Consider the following 19772-nt stretch of genomic DNA (forward strand, 5'->3'; position numbering starts at 1 on the left):
AAGCAATTCAAATATTAACAAAGCAGAATAATGACGTTAATATAAAGAATGTCTGAGGTGCTGGGGGAGGGAGTTCCAGAGGGAGGGGGCACCGATGGAGGAGACCCTGTCCCCCCAGGTCCGATGCTTGGACAGAGTGGGGGGGGGGGGGGGGGGCCACGAACAGGTTGTGAAAGGAGACTTTTCATTGGGACCGAGTTCAGCTCTAAAGGAAGTCATCAAGGACAGTCTCAGCAATCAGGGACCAATTGATTTGCAGTGCGTGAGAGAGGGAGAGAGATGCATTCAGCCGAGGTGAACGCCACATCAAGGCTCTTCCTCCGCCCATCCTCCTCCTCCTCCTCATCATCATCCATCTCCTCTGTGCCACCAGCAGCGTTTTCCTGCTTCACAAACTGACCTCCCGATGAAGCAAACATCAGCTAACGTCCTGTAATACGTCTGTGTAATACAAGTGTGTGTTTATCGTCGGATGCAATCACTTTCTTCAGCTTTCAGTTGTGCTCCATCGCCTCAGTTACAGCGTTGCAGGCTGAGGAAAACAAAGGTGTGATTAAGGGCAAAATATGAATCTGGAGAAGATCAGAAAGATGTTGATGATGCGTTTCTGATGATTGGATCGCCGTCGTTTGAGAAAACCTCCCAATGCACTCTTGCACTTTTGCACACTCTTGAGGATTTCTTTGGCCACTTGTGACTTTTAGTTTGATTGTTGCATCTTTAAATCCATTGTTGTCAAATAGAACTCGCAGAAGGCACGTTAAAAAATCCAGAGATGAAGATCGTTCAACTGTTGGAACTTTGCACGCTGGTCACGTGACGAGGAACCACCAATCACAGCTGGCAGATATCTTTTCTTTTTTTAAATTAAATATCGTCATACGGTAAAGATATGGAGAAGTTTATCATTGTAGTGCAGGATTACCCAGAGCTTTACGATCCGTCTTTTTTACTTCCTTCACCCTTTTCCGTGCAACGACGTCACAAAATCCAGATGAGAGTTCAACCTGAAGATCAAGAAATCCAGCAGGTAAGCTACCGGGTCAACCACAGTCAGGGGATAACATACATTTGACAACAATAAGTAAAAAAAACAACCTGAACTGAGTTTTTTTCCCAATAAATTAAGTTTATTTGTCAACAGTTGGTTTTACATTGTAGTTAGCAGGAACCATGCAGTCAAGCTCTTTATGGCCAATAGTAATAATGAAGATATTCCACATCACAGTTCACGTACAGAGTTAAATAAACACAAACACCAAGCATTCCTCCGTCTGCATGTTACACCAAGGCTTCACACCTTTACATATATACACAAGCTCAACTCCGACTGAGCTCGAAACCGAGTTTGTTTCTCATTTTTCATCTTTGTTGCGTGTTTTTTATTTTGTATTATCACCTAACTGGGAAAGCGGTGCTTTTAATTGACAAAACAAAAGGGCAGAAGTCGTAACAGTAGAGCAAGGCACACAATTATATCTGAAAGATTTCAAACCCTATTTTGTCCCACGCACAGCTGTCTCAACCCACGATCCCCCAGAACCCCCAGCGTCGCTGCTAATCACCAGTTTTCTATGAAATAAAAAAGACTACATGGTACAGTAGTGGTGTACATACATACAGCAGTATTAATAACACACGCCGCCACAACAGTCATCCAACGCCTACACAACAACACCGCTTCAGCGTTTTGAGCCGACTTTGGTCGCGTTGCATAGATAAAATCCCGTCTCGTTTGGATTATTTGTCATTTGTGGTTCAGCTTGTAGACGTTGCTGCTGCACAGAGAGGGGAACGAACGGTTCAGAACCTACTGAGGAAGAGCTGCATCACGTTGTGAGTGTTGTCTCCAACGATTCAGAGCGCAGTGACTTCATCCACAGCAGCAGGTAGAGCGTTCAACTCGCCACCGGTTGTTTCCGAGCCGATCGGGTTTTAGAGCCTAAGAATGACGGTTGGTCACCAAAAGGTATCCGAGCATCCGTCAAAGGACGAAGTGGAGAAATATGTGAACATCACCTTCTCTTAATGAGGCATCATCACTACGTCATCCCTCTGGAGGAAACTAACGGTGCGTTCACGTAGTTCTTATCAACATGGAAGTTCATTTTGAGTTTTAACAGTGACCAAGATTGCTTGAACTCGCCCTCCCTCAGAAGAGGATCCGCCAAGCTTCACGACTCTCGAACAATAAGGTACCTTAATGCAGTCATTGTTAGCCATAAAAGTTGGAACACTTCCACCAATATCTGTGCACAAAAATTGTGCGAACTTGACCGGCCATGAGATGATCGGAGAGATCTTTTGTCACTTACGGGCCGAGCGGAAACAACGGTTGCGTTCTCCAGATTCAGATGAAATCAGGTCGTACTTGTCGTCTACATTTGGAATCTTTTGACTCGACTTCCAACAGACTTTGGAAAATTGTGAAACAGCTCTTAGCTGAAAAGTAGAGTCTCAGCCGGCTGGTATTAAAAAACTCTTCCTTTGTCTTCTATTTCCCACAATGCATTTGTGTGTCCTGTCAGCAGATACACTCCACTCGACCAACACTTCCTCTACCGTGTGGTAATATTGTTTACACTTCAAAAGATAAAAACGAAAATAAAAAGAAAGCATCTTTTGTCGGTGTCGTTAGAAACATCCCATAACGCGTCTTCTGGTCCAATGAGCTCCTCAGCCTCCTGCTCTCCAACATCAACATACCGGTTCCACCTTTGTTCCCGACCGACACCACCTACAGACACCTGAATAAATGATTCTCTCCTTGTTCTGAATGAGTCACGCTGGACTAAATGAAAGTCTGCAGCGCGTCTGAATGACTTTCCTCCCTTTGAGTCCTCAGAACTGATTTCAGTCGTGATAATACAGTTGAAGTTCTAAAGCTTTAGCTTCTTTAAATACAGTAAAATACATTGCATTGGCCCCTTTGTGTATTTTAAAGTTCAACAAATGTGTCTTAACATTTGTAGCTTTTATTAACAATCATTTTCTACAAGCTTCAACCTGTAACTCAGCAGCAGGCTTGTCCCACCTCGACACATCTCTTCATGCTCTGTGGTTGTGTGACGTTCATCTACGGAGTCGCCAAACAGAGAAACGATGGCGCCGGTTCTACCGGCTACGACTGTGAGTGAATCCCGACATCGTCCGAGTGATGTTTGTCAGGAAGTAACTGGCTACGTGCTACTTGTGCTGCAGCACTCGGTGTTAACAGATAACACGACTGCAGCATTGACGACTGAGATGCGGTTAGAAGTCAATGCAACTGCTGAAGACGTGTTTGTGTCTCTGCAGGAGCAGAGGAAGACGTTTGTGAGGGAAGATGTGGAAAGAAAGGACACCCAAAGACAGACTCTACGCTGTGTCTCAATATGCGTTACACCAGCAATTTGAAGTGTCTTCAACCTGCATTCTCTCTAGTGTCCACCAGGGGGCGACTCCTCTGGTTGTATAGAAGTCTATGAGAAAATGACTCTACTTCTCTCTTGATTTATTATCTCAGTAAACATTGTAAACATGCGTTTCTGTTTGCTGCTGCTTGTTTGACCTTGTTTGCTCTGAACCGATCAGCTGTTGATCGGAGCTGGTGATCAAAGGAAACACGAAGTAAACTAAGCCGCTGGTCTCAGGTCAGTTCAACACCACAGCTTCCTCACACTCACACGACCGGTGCTTTACAGCGGCTCGTCTTTTCATCGGCACAGTTCAAACGTTGTCATCATCAAAAGACACCAAAACAAACTCAAACAGTGAACTCAAGGAAACAAACAAAAGAAATTCATTAAAAAGATTAAGCTGATTATAATTTAGTTCTTGTAACTTTCTGAAATATCTCTCTACAGATTGTCCTCTAAGAAATATAAAGATTTGACTGCAATCGATTAGAATTGTATTCATCCGAACACTTCTAAAGGTCATTTAGACGACGACATTTAAACATTTCTTCCGACATTGTTTTCTTCTAAATCTTCTTCTTTATTACGTTAAAACTGTTTCGGTGAGACGAGGAGGGAGATCAGCTCAGCGGGGGAGGGAGCTCCCTTACAGCTGGATCCTGGAGGTTCCTGCTCCCAGTACAGGTAGTCTCTGGAGGGATGGAGAGAGAGAAGAGGGGGGGGGGACTGTTAGTGTTGGCCCTCACTGTTTTCTTTGGTCTGGTGCCTCTGAACGTATATGACCTGGTTCAGTTTGGCCTGGTCTGGTTTGGCCTGGCCTGGTCTGGTCTGGTCTGGTCTGGTCTGGTTTTTGCGGTGCCTGGTTTTCTCTGGTTTGTTTGTTTGCTCTCTCTTTGGTTAATATTCTGTTCATTTGACTTTGAAGATCTCTTTCATTCTGTTATATTTTGCTTTTATGTTGAGTTCAGTGATGAAACCCTCACACTCTCTCTCCCCCTCACACTCTCTCTCTCTCTCTCTCTCTGTCTCTCTCTCACACTCTCTCTCTCTCTCTGTCTCTCTCTCACACTCTCTCTCTCTCTCTCTCGCTCTCTCTCGCTCTCTGTCTCTCTCTCTCTCTCTCTCTCTCTCTCTCTCTCTCGCTCTCCCCCTCTCTCGCCCCCCCTCTCTCTCTCACCCCCCTCTCTCTCTCTCTCTCTCTCTCTCTCTCACCCCCCCTCTCTCTCTCTCTCTCTCTCACCCCCTCTCTCTCTCTCTCTCTCTCTCTCGCTTTCTCTCCCCCTCACTCTCTCTCTCTCTCTCTCTCTCACCCCCTCTCTCTCTCTCTCTCGCCCCCTCTCTCACTCTCTCTCACTCTCTCCCCCTCTCTCTCTCTCACTCCCTCTCTCTCTCTCGCCCTCTCTCTCGCCCCCTCTCTCTCTCTCTCTTCTGTGTTTTGCTGCAGACCTTCTGCTGTCTGGGTCACAGAGCACATCATGAGTCGCATTCATGATTGCTTTAATTGCACCTGTGTCTGTGTACACTGTGTACAGTGTGTGTGTGTGTGTGTGTGCGTCTGTGTACAGTGTGTGTGTGTGTGTCCGTGAACAGGTGGGCTAGACTGGGGCACGCCATGGGGGTCAGGACCAGCTGTACGCATCACCACTATGATGTGTGTGCCCTTTGTCGTGGGTTTTACATGCGGCGTGTGTGTGTGTGTGTGTGTGTGTGTGCAGAGCTTGATTTTGTACTTTCATGTGTGTATTTCTTTACTTGCAAGTGTGTATGCATGTTTGTCCTCTGCTGTGTGTGTGTGTGTGTGTGTGTGTGTGTGTGTCTAACCTGCAGCTGTTGGGCTGTCAGCTTCTACCTGGACTCCCATGCCCTGCCCTCAGGTGTGTGTGTGTGTGTGTGTGTGTGTAGGTTTTGCTGAGCCCTGGAGGCGCCCACAGGGCGGCCACATCACACACTCACACACTCAGATTGTGTCAGTGACGGCCTTTGTTCGTAGAAAAGATGATGAAATCTAAACAAATTCACTGATTGTGTGCAGCTTTGGTTCACGCATTGTAGAAACATTTCAAACATTCATGAAAAACATGAGAGATATCTTCGTCGGTTATCGATTTTACTTACTTTTTTTACAGTGTAACACAAAAAGAGAGGAAACGTTCACTTTCATTGGATATAAAAAGAAGCTCCGCCAGGTTTGTGCCAAATAACGGCGACTCATACTTTTGTTTGTTTTGATCTCATGTTGCAAATCGATGCTTCCGTGTTAAAGTGACTCCTGAAGCAGACTTTGAGTTGTGAGAACATCGTCTCAATGAGTGGAAATGCTGAAACAGATTCATTCTGTAGCGTGTGTGTGTGGGTGTGTGTGTGTGTGTGCGTGTGTGTGTGCGCGCGTTAACCTACTCGGATTGTCTTGGTCCTGGAGGTGGGCGGTCTCACTGAGGTTTGTGCATTTTTGGTGGCTGACTGAAAGGAAATAAAGAAAAGATAGAAATCAAAAGAAAGGAAACAAGAGAGGAGAAGATGGAGAGAAAACAACAGAGAAATCTTTAAGTCACATGAAGGCGAATACATGATACAGCCGAACATGAGAAATCATTTTCCATCAGAGAGAGAGAGAGACAGAGAGAGAGAGAGAGACAGACAGAGAGAGAGAGAGAGACAGAGAGAGAGAGAGAGAGAGAGAGACAGAGAGAGAGAGAGAGAGAGAGAGAGAGAGAGAGAGAGAGAGAGAGACTTCAACACTTCAGCCCGGCATCATCGGGCTGAAGTGTCTCGTTCTTCTTTGAACTCAAACTGATGAAAAGTTTCAAATTAAAAACAACGAGCATCAGGCCGACTCCGCCCCGCTCTCTTAATTGGTTCACGACAAATCGCTTTGTAAAGACTCGTGTAGCTATTATCCGTCTCCACACTCCCACACTCACACACACACACTCCCACACCCACACTCACACACACACACACACACACTCACACACTCACACACACACACTCCCACACTCACACACCCACACACACACTCACACACACACGTCACGGCTACATGCACACAGCACACGTGTCAGAAGAACAGCCCGCTCGTCTTTGTTTTAATGAATTCATAAGTTAACGAGGAAACTATCACTGGAGGAGAGAAACGCTGCTGCAGGTTCGGTGACATTAAGAGTCGTGTGAGAAATATTAACCTTAATAAATGAATAGAAATGAATGCAAAAGAAACACACACTCAAAAAAAATCCACAAAAATGGAAAAAAAGTTTAAAATTAATTAATCTCAAAAACACTGAAAGAAATCTCAAAACCACCTAAACTATATCTCAGATTGTCGTGATGTAGTAAAGTAGAAGTGTTGGGTGAAAAATAGAAAAAAGAAGCCGAGGTGATTTGCATAAGAAACAGAAAACTTAAAAAAGAGCACAAACACGATAATTCAGCGCTGGAATGAATTGAACGATCGCTGCGGGATGGAGCTGATGAATCCTAATGAAATCTGACTGATAGTGATTATGCTGATGTTGTTCTGTGGACCTGAACCTTTTAAATACAAAAGTGAGAAGTCTGCAAATCCCCCCTTCCATTAACACCTGGGGGAGGAGGAGGTAGGGAGGAGGAGAGGAATCGAGGGAGCAGGGAGAGGGGAGAGGGGGAGGAAACAAAAAAGAGTAAGAACAGAAGAAGAAAGTGTAAAAATGAAGAGAGAGGAAAGATACCTGGAGGAGGAGAACAAATGAAGAGAGACAGGAAAGAGAGGGGGAGGAGGAGGAGAAGAAGAGGGGGAGGTGATGCGTCTCAGCACCTCTCACGGTCCGGCCTCAGAAATGGAAATGAGAGAAAGGGACACGGGCCTCATTACATTCATACCCACTGAGGGGCTCGGCTCGGACTAATACCTGGAGTGGAGGGGTGAAGTGCAGTATCAAGGCTCAGTATAATGTCCTGAGATAGCAGATCAGGCTAATACCTGGAACACTAACCTGCTTCTTTGCTTCCTGCTGCGAGCCGCTCTGCACTCGCCGAGTATCCACCTCTCCTCGCCTCCCCCGCTCCTCCCTATCTGCCTCTCTCATCGCAGAGCAGTTAATTTTGGGATTAATACGCGTGGCGGCGGCGGCTGGCTCTTTTGAGGGATTTGTAGCGGAGCTGCAGACACTTATCTTGGTCATTACGGCGCCCATATTGGATTTGAGCGTTTTAGTATCTGCCAAACATTCGGCTACGGAGGAGTCTATCGGGGCGACACGCGCCCGGGGATTAAGATAAGGAGGCCCCTCATTACGACTCCTCTCCTCCCGCGGCGCGCTGACACTCACAGCGGCCGCGACTTCTCCTCCAGCGACATCACAGAGGAGGTACGGGTCCTCACCTCGCCTCTCTTCCTCGGCGCCAGAGGACACGGGAGGAGGAGGAGGAGAGGAAGGGTTGTCAGCGTTTGGTTTGTAGCCGGCAGAGCTGTAACAAGGCTCCAGGAAAGGAGAGGAGGAGCTGCGTGTTTCCTCTGTGGATGCTTGGAAATACAGGTGATCCTGGTCTCGAGGAAACGCAAACTCCTCCGAGGGAGACAGGTAGGTCAGACCATCACCTGGTTCGGAGCAAGGCAAGTAAGCGAGACTGTTTTCCAGCTCATACTCAGGGTCCAAGGAGGAGAAATACTCCACATCCTGCAGGAAGCGCCGAGGTGTCTTGGTGAGCAGCATGCTGTAGCAGAGAGGCGGGCCCAGGTAAACCTCCTCCGTACAGGCCGCGAACAGGGTCTCCTCGTCCCTGATGTCCGGGCTCGGGGGCAGGGACGGAGGCGGGCTGGTCGGCCCCTCGGACTTCAAATCCAGAGCGCGGAAGTTGTCCGGGTTGGATATCTGCAGCTCGGGGCTCGGCCTGTGGAGGCCCTGCGTCGCCGTGGTGTACGACGGGATGCTGTACGGCGCCGGGGAGGAGCTCCTGTCCTCGGAGCACTGGCTGACCTCGCCGCAGTCGCTGTCGTGGGAGGAGAGCGACAGGTAGGAGTAGAAGTCTCCCTTGCGCAGGTGGAGAGGCCGGTGGGAGTGTTCGAGGACCTGAGGGAGGAAGGAGGAGAAAGTTAGTTCACAAAAATCATCAAGTGTTTGATTTGCATATTAAAACTGTCTACTGTCATTCATATTTTACACTTTTACAAGCGGAGCAAATTTTTCTGCCTGATTTCTTTCTCAGAAAGAAATGAAAACTGATTGGCTTCCAGATGACTTCACTTCAGAAATACTGAGGAAATGAGTTCTGATCTGTGATGCGATTTATTGAAGTACTCCAACTCAGTGAGCAAAGACAACTTTTGCCCTCAAAATGTGCAGCGTACGTACGTGAGGTCAAACGGGACAAAAGTACCCAATAACTATCGTCTGCAGCCGTACTGAACTGTTACTTTAACTTCTGTTTGATTCCCGTTTTGCATTTGCGATCTAACAGTTTGCATGTGTTTAATTGTATTCCTTGTGTACCTTGTCTCTGATATGGGCGAGTGATGCAGGACCTTGGTCCGGCATGGAGTCGGTCTGGTTCGGCTCTTCGGGCTGATTCTCTTTGCTCTTCAGTGCAAGTGAGGTCATGTCAATAATCTCCATGACGAAGTCGTGCACGTTCTCCTTCTTGTCGACGCCGTGTGGCCGGAGGGAGGAGGGGGAGGTAAGGTGGCCGCAGCAGGAGGGGTGAGAATTGTGCCGTTTTTTGGGAGGCAAGGACGATTTCTTGTCTCTGACTTCCCTCCTCGCCTCCTCCGTCACAAAAGACGAGAACTTGAACTTCTCCTGGCTGGTGATGGCCTTCCGTCCCCCGGCTGCCGGCCTGCCGTTGTTGTTGTTTCGCGAGGCATCGTGGGATCTGCAGTCCTCGACGAGTGAGAGGGACGGAGGCGAGGGGAGGTCGGAGCTGTGGCAGGGCAGCTCCCCTCTCAGCTGTCCCACCAAAGAGGAGGCACGTGTGGACAGGAAGGGGAGGAGCTCGCAGGACGGCGAGGGAGGAAGCTGCTTCGTCGAGTTCAACTCGATAGTTTTCACTGTCAAGTCGCCGACGTCCTGAGCTGCTTCTGCTGTTTTGGCGAACATGTAGGACTCCCTCAGCGACTCTCCTTTCTTTGTGAACACGCTCGACTCCTCTCGGAGGAGCTCGTCGTCCTCGTCTTTCCCCCTCAAACAGCTCTGGTCCACGTTCCCGTTCTCCACGTCGTCCACAAACTGGCTGATGTAGCTTCTCGTTGCATTCCTCCGGTTCTCCTCCTCTTCTTCCCGTTCCTTGTTGTCTCTTTTGGTTTTCTTGTTGCCGCTATCGGTGTCGGTTTCTGTTAATTTCTGGCGGTTTTGAAAGCGGTGAGAGGAGGAGGTGAAGGCGGAGGACAAGTTGGTCCCACACTGCAGCTCGTCCCGGAGGACCGCCTCTGTTTTAGAGGAGGAGGAAGATGAGGTGCGAGGAGATCGGATCCAACTCTGCAGCTCCCTCTTCATGTACTCCAGCCCCAGGACGTAAGACCCCTCCATCTCCTCTTCATCATCGTCCTCGTCGTTACCGGAAGAGGCACCGCTCAACCTCTCCCCGTCTTCGTCCTCTCCGTCCCGAATGCCGAGCTCCTCCTCAGTGAGCGTGAGCGTGGACGACGACAGGAGGTCGCTGTCGTCCTCGTCTTCGTCCGTGCACGCCGACGTGCAGGAGACGTTCACCAGCAGGCTCAAACTCGCCGCATCCGCCTCATCCATGCCGTGCCCTCCTTGGCCGTTTCCGTGGCAGCGTTTCCTGCAAGAGCTCGAGTTGGCGTTGGACGACGCACCGGCGGGATCCAGGAGGAGGTGGCGTTGATTTCGGAGCGTGGCAAAGTCTTCAGACCCCAGAGAAGACTCCTCGGTGCTACTCAGCTCTGTCAGCGACGCCGTCGCCGAACTCTCGTTGATCAGGGAAGGCGGGCCTTTCCGCGAGGAGCCCAACATTCCGGAGAGGGGGGCGTGACGACCACCGAGAGACGGCGAGGCGGGGATTCTGCCCCGCTGCAGGGAGCCGCTCCGGAGCGCCATGTCAGAAACACTGCGGGTCATTTTTGCTGCCAGAGGACTCTGGATGTTCTCCAGGCGTTTCAGGAGGTCGAGAGTTCTCCGGCTGAGCTCCCCAGAGGTCGGTTCTCCTTGCGCACTTTCATTGTTCCTTCCTGGATCGCCTCCGTCCAGGTCTCTGCTCCGCCCCAGGTCCAGCTCCCCGAGGCTGGCCAGGCTGCCTCCGGTCTCTTCGGCGCTACGACACGGGACCAGGCAGCTCTCCAGAGAGGCGCTACGATGCAGCTGGTCTTTGGAGGGGAATAACTCCACGCCCATAGCCAGGAGGGACTCCAAGGAGGAGCCCTGAGACAATCCGGGGCTGGACGCCCGGTGGCCAAGAACAGGAGGAGTCGCCAAACCGTTAAACAGGTCTACTTTGAACTCCGTGAAGTCACTGCGGGACGGAAAGGGCTGGGAGGAGTCTACGCCGAGTCCTCCCACCTCAACGTCAGAGTCGGAGTCGGCAGGAGTCAGGATTCCTCGCATGTTGATTAGGATCTCAACCGCCTCACCTCCTCCCCTCCTGTGCCTCCTCTTTTTCTCCTCCTCTCTGTTTCTTCTGCATTCCTCCCTTCTCTTTCCTTTGTCCTTTATACTCTCCTCTTTCTTGGTTCTTTGGTTGGACTTTGTGACATTGCCTTTGTGTGGCGCCACATGAGTCCCTTCAACTGTGTCTGACTTCCTCTGATTCTTTTCCTCCTCTTCGTCCTCTTCTCCCGGATCCTCTTCCTCTCCCTTGACTTCAGAGTTTGTAGTCCTCGTCTCCGTGTCACCTGTATCAGTAACAATCCCGCTCTCGCTCTCTGACCGCTGACTGCTTGCCGAATGGCCGCTTCCTCTGCCGCTCTCACTCTCCCCGTCCCGGTGTCCAACGATTCTGCTGTAGTCTGTGTTTGACATCAAACCTCCCAGGAGGTCCGGGAGGGATTCGATGGAGGAGAACGAGGAGTCCTTACTCAGGCTCTTTAGCAGGAGCTGCTGTTTCCGCGTTCCCGATTTGGATTTGTGCAGCGAGGAGGAAGCGTGAGGAAACTGAGGCTGCCTGTATAACTCCACCGTATGGAGGCTGTACACCTGGTAGACGTTATTCTTGCTCGGAGGAAGAGTTTGGGAGATCACATTGGGCCGAATGTCTGAGGAGGATCCGGCCATCATATGGGATGACATCTCAGGACCGGCTGGGACACCAGTTCGACTCCCGTTGGACAGGATGCTGTCCGAAGACAGATTTGGCTCCGAGTGGCGGTTGTGCATGAGGTCGGGCTCATCTTGTGGCTCGAGCTCTGTGATTGTCATATCGGTTTCATCCCATTCCCAGGAGTCGTCTGGCGGTGCCACCACCGGACCGGCTGGGACCGGGCTGATCTGGTGGAGGTCGACTAGACCCGGTTCCAGAACGCTCCCAGGAACCTGCAGACAAAAGGGAAGAAGGAGATTGTTGGGATTGTTCAGAAAGGCTAGAGAAGAATCCTGCTGGCTCAGCTGCTAAAGCACAACCCACGAAACCCACAGCATCCGAGGTTTTAAACGTAAACCTTCTACTTTACAATCATCTTTTATCTTTAATTAAAAAAATTAAAATATTTACATTTAATCTAGAAGTTTGACATCTGGCTTTTACCCGTCTGAAGCATTTTGAAGAGGAGTGGGCCGCTGTGAAGCGGCCGGGGAGCAACCCGGGGTTCAATGCCTCACTCAAGGACACTTTGACATGCGGGCCATGCCCGGCATCGAACCACCGACCTTGAGCCGCAGCAGCCCCTTAATCCGGCTGCATGTGGAACCTCTTTTCCTTCTTATGCTATGGTGCCAAAAAGTCTTAAAAAGACAACAATCGAGAGCACTGTGAATGAACTGGGTTACTACTGCAGAAAGGAACAAGCATCACGAGTCTCAACTGATTTAAAATACAGTACATTTAACTTCATATTACATAACCTGTTGTACTGTATGTGAGCTTGATGGTATATGTACTTAAAGGCATCTATCTTCAAAATATCAGCTTTTAAGGAAATAAGATAAAAGAGAATTTCTTGTCTGCTCTGCCGGCTCGACAGCGCTGCCTCTTCGCCAGGTGACCAACATCGCTTCACGGTTATTCCTGATGTGTTTCTGAAGCCACTGTGGCCACCAGACACCAGGAGTCACCTCCCTCCTCCGTCTGGGGTCGTAAAAAAAAAAGAATTGCCGGCAATTTGGCTGTAAACTGTTATGGAATTATAGAAATGAGATGAATTACAGATATAAATTATAAACAAGGTTTACGTGGGTCATCGAATACTCGATTTGATTGGATTAGGCTGATTGATAGCCTCTCTCCCCTCAGCGCTGGATTTGTTTTTGAATGCGTCTGCAGTGGCAAAAACCCAGTTCAGTCATTGCACCCATCTCCCTTATCAGCACAAGGGGAATAAACACAAATCTAATAGAAATTCATTACACAGACCCATATCTGCACACACACACACACACACACACACACACACACACACACACACACACACACACACACACACACACACACACACACACACAGAGCCAACTAGTTTATTAGATTAATAGGCTATGAATGGCTAATACGAATTACCCCCCTCTCTTGTTAACGAGACGCGGAGCAATTTGTATAATTATGTCTGTGGAAGAGAAGAATTCCTGTGTCTTAGCATATTTTTAGACAGCCGAGCTTTCTGAAGGCTTTTGATTACGTATTTACTTTGGAGGTTTTTCAGCGTCGTGCTCTTTCTCTCAGAAGTTGTTTTTGAATAATTCATCGCTTTGTTCCAGAGCGGAATAATTTGTGTTGAGATTTATGAGCAATTGCTTTTGGGGGTGGGCTGATTTGAGTTTCTTGTTACTCTTTAAATGATCACAGAACGTGTCGGGGTGTTGTGTCTCTTTTTTTTGTTTTAAACGGAGGCCCGAGATGAGACGGCGCTCTCTGAAAGGACGGAGGATTCTTCTACACGTCTTCTTTAAAGAGTTCGGTGCCAAAAACAAGACACACCAGCTATCCCCCCACAGTGTTTGATAAGCACAAAATAAAACATCTCTTTCACTTTAAATGATAATAGAGAGCCCCTCTTCTTTACAAAACACAGTTGGATTTTAAATTACATTAAGCTTCCATCTGAACAGTTTCCTAGAAATCACCGTCAGTGACATGAAACAAGACATAATTAGACAGATCGCTCCACCAGTATCAGGAAGATTGAACTTGCTTCCAGGGATTTTTCAAAAACGTATTGATTCAGGACTCAATAACGTTTTCATCAGAGTGCTGAGCACCAACACAGCATTTAACGTCAAAGAATTGAAGTTGTGGGGGAAGTATATTAAATGTCCACTTTACAGCAGCAAGGACTTCCAGTGTTGTAGCTTATTAATTGAATACAAAATAATGAATAGTAATCTGAATACCTCCATATATACGTATATATATATATATATAAATATACCTAACTTTAGTCTTCAACGTAATGTCGATTCGTATCCAAACTAAACCAATAAATTGCAGTATTTCATAAACTGCTGTGAAACTGTGCGTCGTGTTTCTTGCTCCGTCCAAAGTTCAAAGGTATGCCGACCAACATCTCTCAAGCTCACTAATTAAAAACCGGCCAAGTGTGCAGCTTCCTTACAGAGAAAACGAAAACCGAGCGACTGTCTCTGGCAACTCGTACGACAGCCGTTGCCACGACACGGCCGGTCGTAGAAGTTGCAAAAGGGTCGATGCACAACAGCGTTGGACAGAAGAATCAACGTACTGATGACTCTTCTCTTCTCGAGCCTTGCCATCACGTCACTCTGCCTCACAGATAGCCGCTCTGCATGAGAGTCTGGTGTTTACAGCGTTTTGTGTGTGTGCTGGTGTTTTTGTGTGCGTGGCGATGGGACCTGTGCAGTGTTTTTGTTGGGGGGAGGGGGGGTTGAAAACAGGAAACTTTTTTTTCCCATTAGCTCTGGTTTGACTGCTCCCATTTGTTAGCATAGCATCTGCTGGAAGGCCCAAGGAGAGCGGAGCCATCTAGCAGCGTCTGGGTGATTATTCATGTGCCCGTGCTCCTCCAGGAGCTGCTGCTGCTGCTGCTGCTGCTCGGGTCTCTGCCGGCTCGCCGCTGTACCGCTTGTCAAAGTGCTGAGGGAACCCGGCGTCACCGCTCTGATTCCAAATGAATAGAAGCGCACAGATAAATCACCCCTCCATGCAGAGTGGAGGAGCAGACAGGCTGCTTTGAATGTAATTGCAAAACGGTGAATGAAAAACCCTCTCATATGTTGCTCATAAACTCCAGCTCGAAATATATATTTCATAATCCCGTGGAAAGTGTTCTAAAATATAATTTCCATATATTACGTTTGACTAACAGGTATTCGTGGTGTAACACAACACCCAGATTTAATTTGGACTCATTTACATCGAATCAAAGACAAAACAGGATCCTTCACCTGCTTTATGGAGAGTTTACACATGTGGGACAAGAAGGAAAGAGAACGTCTCGTAATGAAGTGTTCAGAATCAGCCGCGCTGCACGAGAAGTCGTGAGGAGAGACCATGATGGAGGTCAACCTGTAGGATCTCATGTGTTGGTCTGGTCTGATCGTGAGCCGTCCAATGAACACTTCAGATCATTTTGGGAAATAATCTTATTTCCCTTCTTGCCGAAAGTTAGATGAAAAGACTCTCATGTCTTTCTGATCTTCTCATCACAGTCTTTGCAAGAACAGCAGATTGTTTTGCAGTGGATGTGGAGTTTTCTTCAGTTAAAATAAAGAAATTACAAGCTAGAGTCCAAGGTGACGCCGTGAAATTGCATGTTCTGTCCAACTAAATGTGAAAATCAGAGCATATCGATTGCCTCCACACGGCTCAACATGGCGTCGACTGAGCCAGTAGCTAGAAGCTAACGGTGCTAACAGCTAACTGTGCTAACAGCTAACGGTGCTAACGGCTAACGGTGCTAACGGCTAACGGTGCTAACAGCGCTGAGAGTGCAAACTACAACAAACGACAGCACGCGAGGCTCACAGAGAAAGAGTGACATCATTCTCTGCTCATGTAGACATTACTCCACAATGTTTATTGATATTTTAATGTTGATATCCACTGTTTACATTCCTCCTGATGCAAATTCAAAAAATACACGACAGGAATGCTCTGTTGTTTTCGTTTTGTCGTGTTTTTTCTTGTGTTGCAAACGGGCTACAACTGTATTTTGTTCATCCTTGAGTCCTTGAGTCCTATATCTTTACATAGACAGTAGTTGTTTGATGATGTATTAATACTCTGAGTATCGTACAGAGAACCTTTAAAGAGTTAAAGATATCCAAATTTGAGAAGCTGGAACCAGAGAATGTTTCAGGTTTTCATTAAATTATTAAAACAATTTTTCTGAAGAAACTAAAAGACAGACAAGTAACGCAGCAGATGAACAACCGTCATCACACACACACACACACACACACACCTACACACACACACACACACACACACACAGAAACAATTACACGTATCAGCATGTTGAAATGTGCACAGCAGAGCCATTTGTAGGAAAGCAAGCAGACTCATTTACACAAACACTCTCTCAAACACAAACATACACACACACACACACACACACACTCTCACACACACACACAGAAACAGGAGAGGACAATCGTTTTATCACTGAGCAGAAGTGTTCATTTATAAACTAAACCAGCCAGATATATGCCTCTCTGGTTCTTTCTCTCTCTCCCTTCGTCTCTCTCTCTCTTTCTTTTTATTCCTCTCCCATCTCCAGCAGAAGTGAAATTACTCTCCAGTCAGGCAGCGAGGTCAGAGTGTGTGGCCTCTGTTATTTGTCTTCTCCTCCTCTACAATGTGTGTGTGTGTGTGTGTGTGTGTGTGTGCGAATGTAAGAGAGAGAGAGAGCGAGAGAGAGTCTGCACACGCTCAGCAGAATTAGACTGATTCTCACTAAATTCCAAAATTCATAAACGAGCCACAACTCATCCGCTCAAAGGCGCTTTGATGGTTTTTTGACTCAATTTAATTCAATGCAACTTTATTCATCTCTGCAAAAGTAACAACATCAAAGCAGCAGCTAACTATTAACACTAAGCTAAGATACAATAACACAAACACATCTTTGCTTCTGGTTGTTCTGCTAAGTGTCACACAAACCCTCAGAAACGCCCCAAAAAATCTGCTAAATGATAAAAGTAGCGTCAAAACGCTACTTTTTTTTAATTCTACGTCACGATTAAAGGGAAAAACAACTCGTAATCTGGATTTAATATATTTAATATTTTCCACTGGTTTTTACCCTCCCCTCTCATTCTCTCCCTCCCTCCTCCCGTCTCTCCCTCTCCTCCCATCTGAGCTCTTAACACATCGCTATCCGTCAATTAATCGCTGGCAGTCAATAAACTGTCCTGTGTGTGTGTGTGTGTGTGTGAGCTCTCAAATGCACACGACACGTGTCCCTTCATGCATTTATGTAACAGTATGTATACGTATTTACGTCACCGTGTATTTGTGCTTCCAGCTTTTTGTTCTTACATAAGTGTGTCTGTGTGTGTGCGTCTCTGCAAAACAATTGACCTTCCATTCAAATGCACTCCTCCTGACTCTACAGAACCATATTCATCACTATTAGAAATCCATAACAGCCTCTCTCTCTCTCTCTCTCTCTCTCTCTCTCTCTCTCACTCTCTCTCTCTCTCTCTCTCCCTCTCTCGTCTCTGAGCCTCGTCCAACACGAGCGTCTCCATCGTCTCTAAACCCGCTCAGCGTTCGGTCCGTCATCCTGCAGCGAGACATGGAACCTGAAGCAGTTCATTGGCTGAAGGCTGTTTTTTTACTAATAAGACAAACCGTTTGGCGAGGCGCCGTCATGGCGGCGGACACACATGGCGTTCTGATATGCAAACTGTCAAAAAAAAATCTAATCTTTGCAGAGTTTCTTTTGCGGAGGAGGTGGCAGAGAGAAAAACAACACATTGGTTCTGTGACACTGATCGCACCGGAGGACTAACAGATTAGTTTCTATCGCTGATAATGAAGCCGTCGTACGAAGCTTCAGCCTCTGTAGACTTTTAAAAACCGGCAGCGGCAGAGTGGCAATCCATTGATCCATCTTATCAAGACAACCACAGGCCAGATTGTCAAATTATTTTTTAGATATTCATGGTGACCCCCTGACCTTTTATCTAGCACCACCACGAAGCACTTATTGACACTTTTGAACAAGAATTAACGGGAATACTCACCGCTAGTTCGTCCTAGCGGTCCTTTTTTACGGGCAGAGCAAAGCCCGTTGCCAGCCAGTTGTGTAAGAAACAAACATACTTGCGCTCATCTGTGCGTCCATTAAAGTGAGGTGTAGTCAGGCTCATTGTTGGCTCGTTACGACCTTGAAGCAGCAGAACCAACCAACAAAACCCTCTAAAGTCAATGGTAGAGTATTTTCCTGCTTTTCAAAGGGCGCATTACACAGATAATAAGATGCACCTACAAAGGCAGGTACATAATGCCCTAAAGCATCCCCTGCTTTATGGTCTGTGTGACTCTAAATGGACCACAATGTACTAAATGAACATCATGCTGTATTGGAGAAGACTTGAAACTAGAGATTGAGACATAAATTCATGTTTACAATGTTTACTGAGGTAATAAATCAAGAGAGAAGTAGAGTCATTTTCTATAGACTTCTATACAACCAGAGGAGTCGCCCCCTGGTGGACACTAGAGAGAATGCAGCTTTAAAACATGAAGCATTACTCGGCAGAAGGTCTGACTGAGAAGAATTGAATTCTACATAAACATGGATGTCATCTGCATAGCAACGACAAGAGACACAGCAAATCAATGGATGATGTGTCCTACAGGGAGCATGTAGAGGAAGAACAAGACAGGACCAAGAACTGACCCTTGAGGAACTCCACAGGTCAGAAGAGACTTTGTCAGCAATTGAAAAAAGTTACAAATCGTTCAACTTGTGAGGTGATCAAAGGAGGAACTCCTATCAAAATGGGTTTAGAGACCAGGAGTCTGTGAAACCATGAATGAATACTCCTCCTGCCTGTCTACTACATTTCACTGAATAAAAAGGCCGTCAGAGAGTTGTTGGGAACAAATATTAAAAAGATCAGTTTATTGTGGTATCAAAGTTTGTGCTTTGTTCCCGGACTTGAGGCTCATTTCACTAAACAGCACCACGGCGTCTCCACGACTGAAAACAGCTTCAATCACAGCACCATCTGTCTTTCACGCTGCATCTTAGCATCAAATCAAGTGCTGACATGCTCGCTGAGTGTAACGGTGCGTCAGCTGACTGCCTGCAGTGCAGAATGAAGGATGTAAAGAGTAAATGTCAGCGCGCTCTAACCTGCTTCTCTCCCAGCTCTCTCCTCAGTCTGTTCTGCCACTGCAGCGCCTGCATCACGATCGCCTCCCACCTCCTCTCCAGGTTGATAGACAGCAGCTGCAGGGCCTCCCGGTGCTGCTCCGCCTCTGGGCCCACCTCCGCCATGGGGCCCGTCTGTCCCAGAGGTGGGGGATTACAGGAACAGTTTTTGTCAGAATCATAATAGCTGTTATCGCACGAATCATATGATTACATTTCAAGAATGTAGAACGATATAATTTCTCTCTTCAAGGTTATGCTGATTAATCCGGTTTTTTTCACTTATTCTCCACGGGATCGTAAAGGAAATATGAAATAAAAGAATATTAAACAAACTTAAATGCTATTTTTTTTTTTTTTTAATTGAGTACAAATAATAAATGTCTCTGTTTGCCTCATGCGTCTTCTTCTGTGAGTTTATATTCTTCTTCTTTGGATAACAGAACGGGGTGTCGAGGTGAAAGTCTTGGATTTTGTGGGGTCATTTGTGACATATATATATATATATATACATATATGTATTATATATATTTTACCCACCTGGCTCTGTTGCAGAAGCTTCTGGCAGAGTTTCAGAACGGAGGCGACTCCTCGGCGTCGGGCTCGAACCTCCGAACACAGAGACTGGAGGGTGACACCAGAGAGAGGTCAACATAAAACTCAAATTATTTAGATTCAGATACAATGGTCCAGCTGAAATAAAGCTCACGAAACATCTTCTACATGACGTGTTTTACATTGAAGTAAACAGAAATGCAATAAGTTTTTCTGAACTGTAAATTCAGGTCAATCACAACAACTAATTAGCAGAAAGTCAAATTCACTGATCAGCAGTAACAGTGCATAAAATAAATGACACCCCCCCCTTCCTGTTTGCTGCTGTCTAATAAATGCAAAAAAGGAGGAAAAGAAACACAAGGATTGGCAGTGCCTATTATAAA

General features: G+C 47.0%; 1 protein-coding gene across 1 annotated transcript in view; it reads right to left on the reverse strand.

Moving 5' to 3' along the window:
- Window positions 1-1127: 1127 nt before the first annotated feature.
- The window catches only part of akap6 (A kinase (PRKA) anchor protein 6), a gene marked incomplete at its 5' end in the record, with an annotated part of 160286 nt that continues 141641 nt past the window's right edge, over window positions 1128-19772 (reverse strand). Inside the window, 6 exons of the mRNA XM_079286827.1 lie at window positions 1128-4089; window positions 5796-5858; window positions 7370-8446; window positions 8867-11854; window positions 18814-18966; window positions 19372-19455. Of these exons, the coding sequence (XP_079142953.1) occupies window positions 4045-4089; window positions 5796-5858; window positions 7370-8446; window positions 8867-11854; window positions 18814-18966; window positions 19372-19455 (4410 nt within the window). The 3' untranslated portion in view covers window positions 1128-4044. The remainder of the gene's footprint in view (window positions 4090-5795; window positions 5859-7369; window positions 8447-8866; window positions 11855-18813; window positions 18967-19371; window positions 19456-19772) is intronic.

The sequence above is a fragment of the Melanostigma gelatinosum genome, assembly GCF_949748355.1.
Source record: "Melanostigma gelatinosum genome assembly, chromosome: 16".
Classification (NCBI taxonomy): domain Eukaryota; kingdom Metazoa; phylum Chordata; class Actinopteri; order Perciformes; family Zoarcidae; genus Melanostigma; species Melanostigma gelatinosum.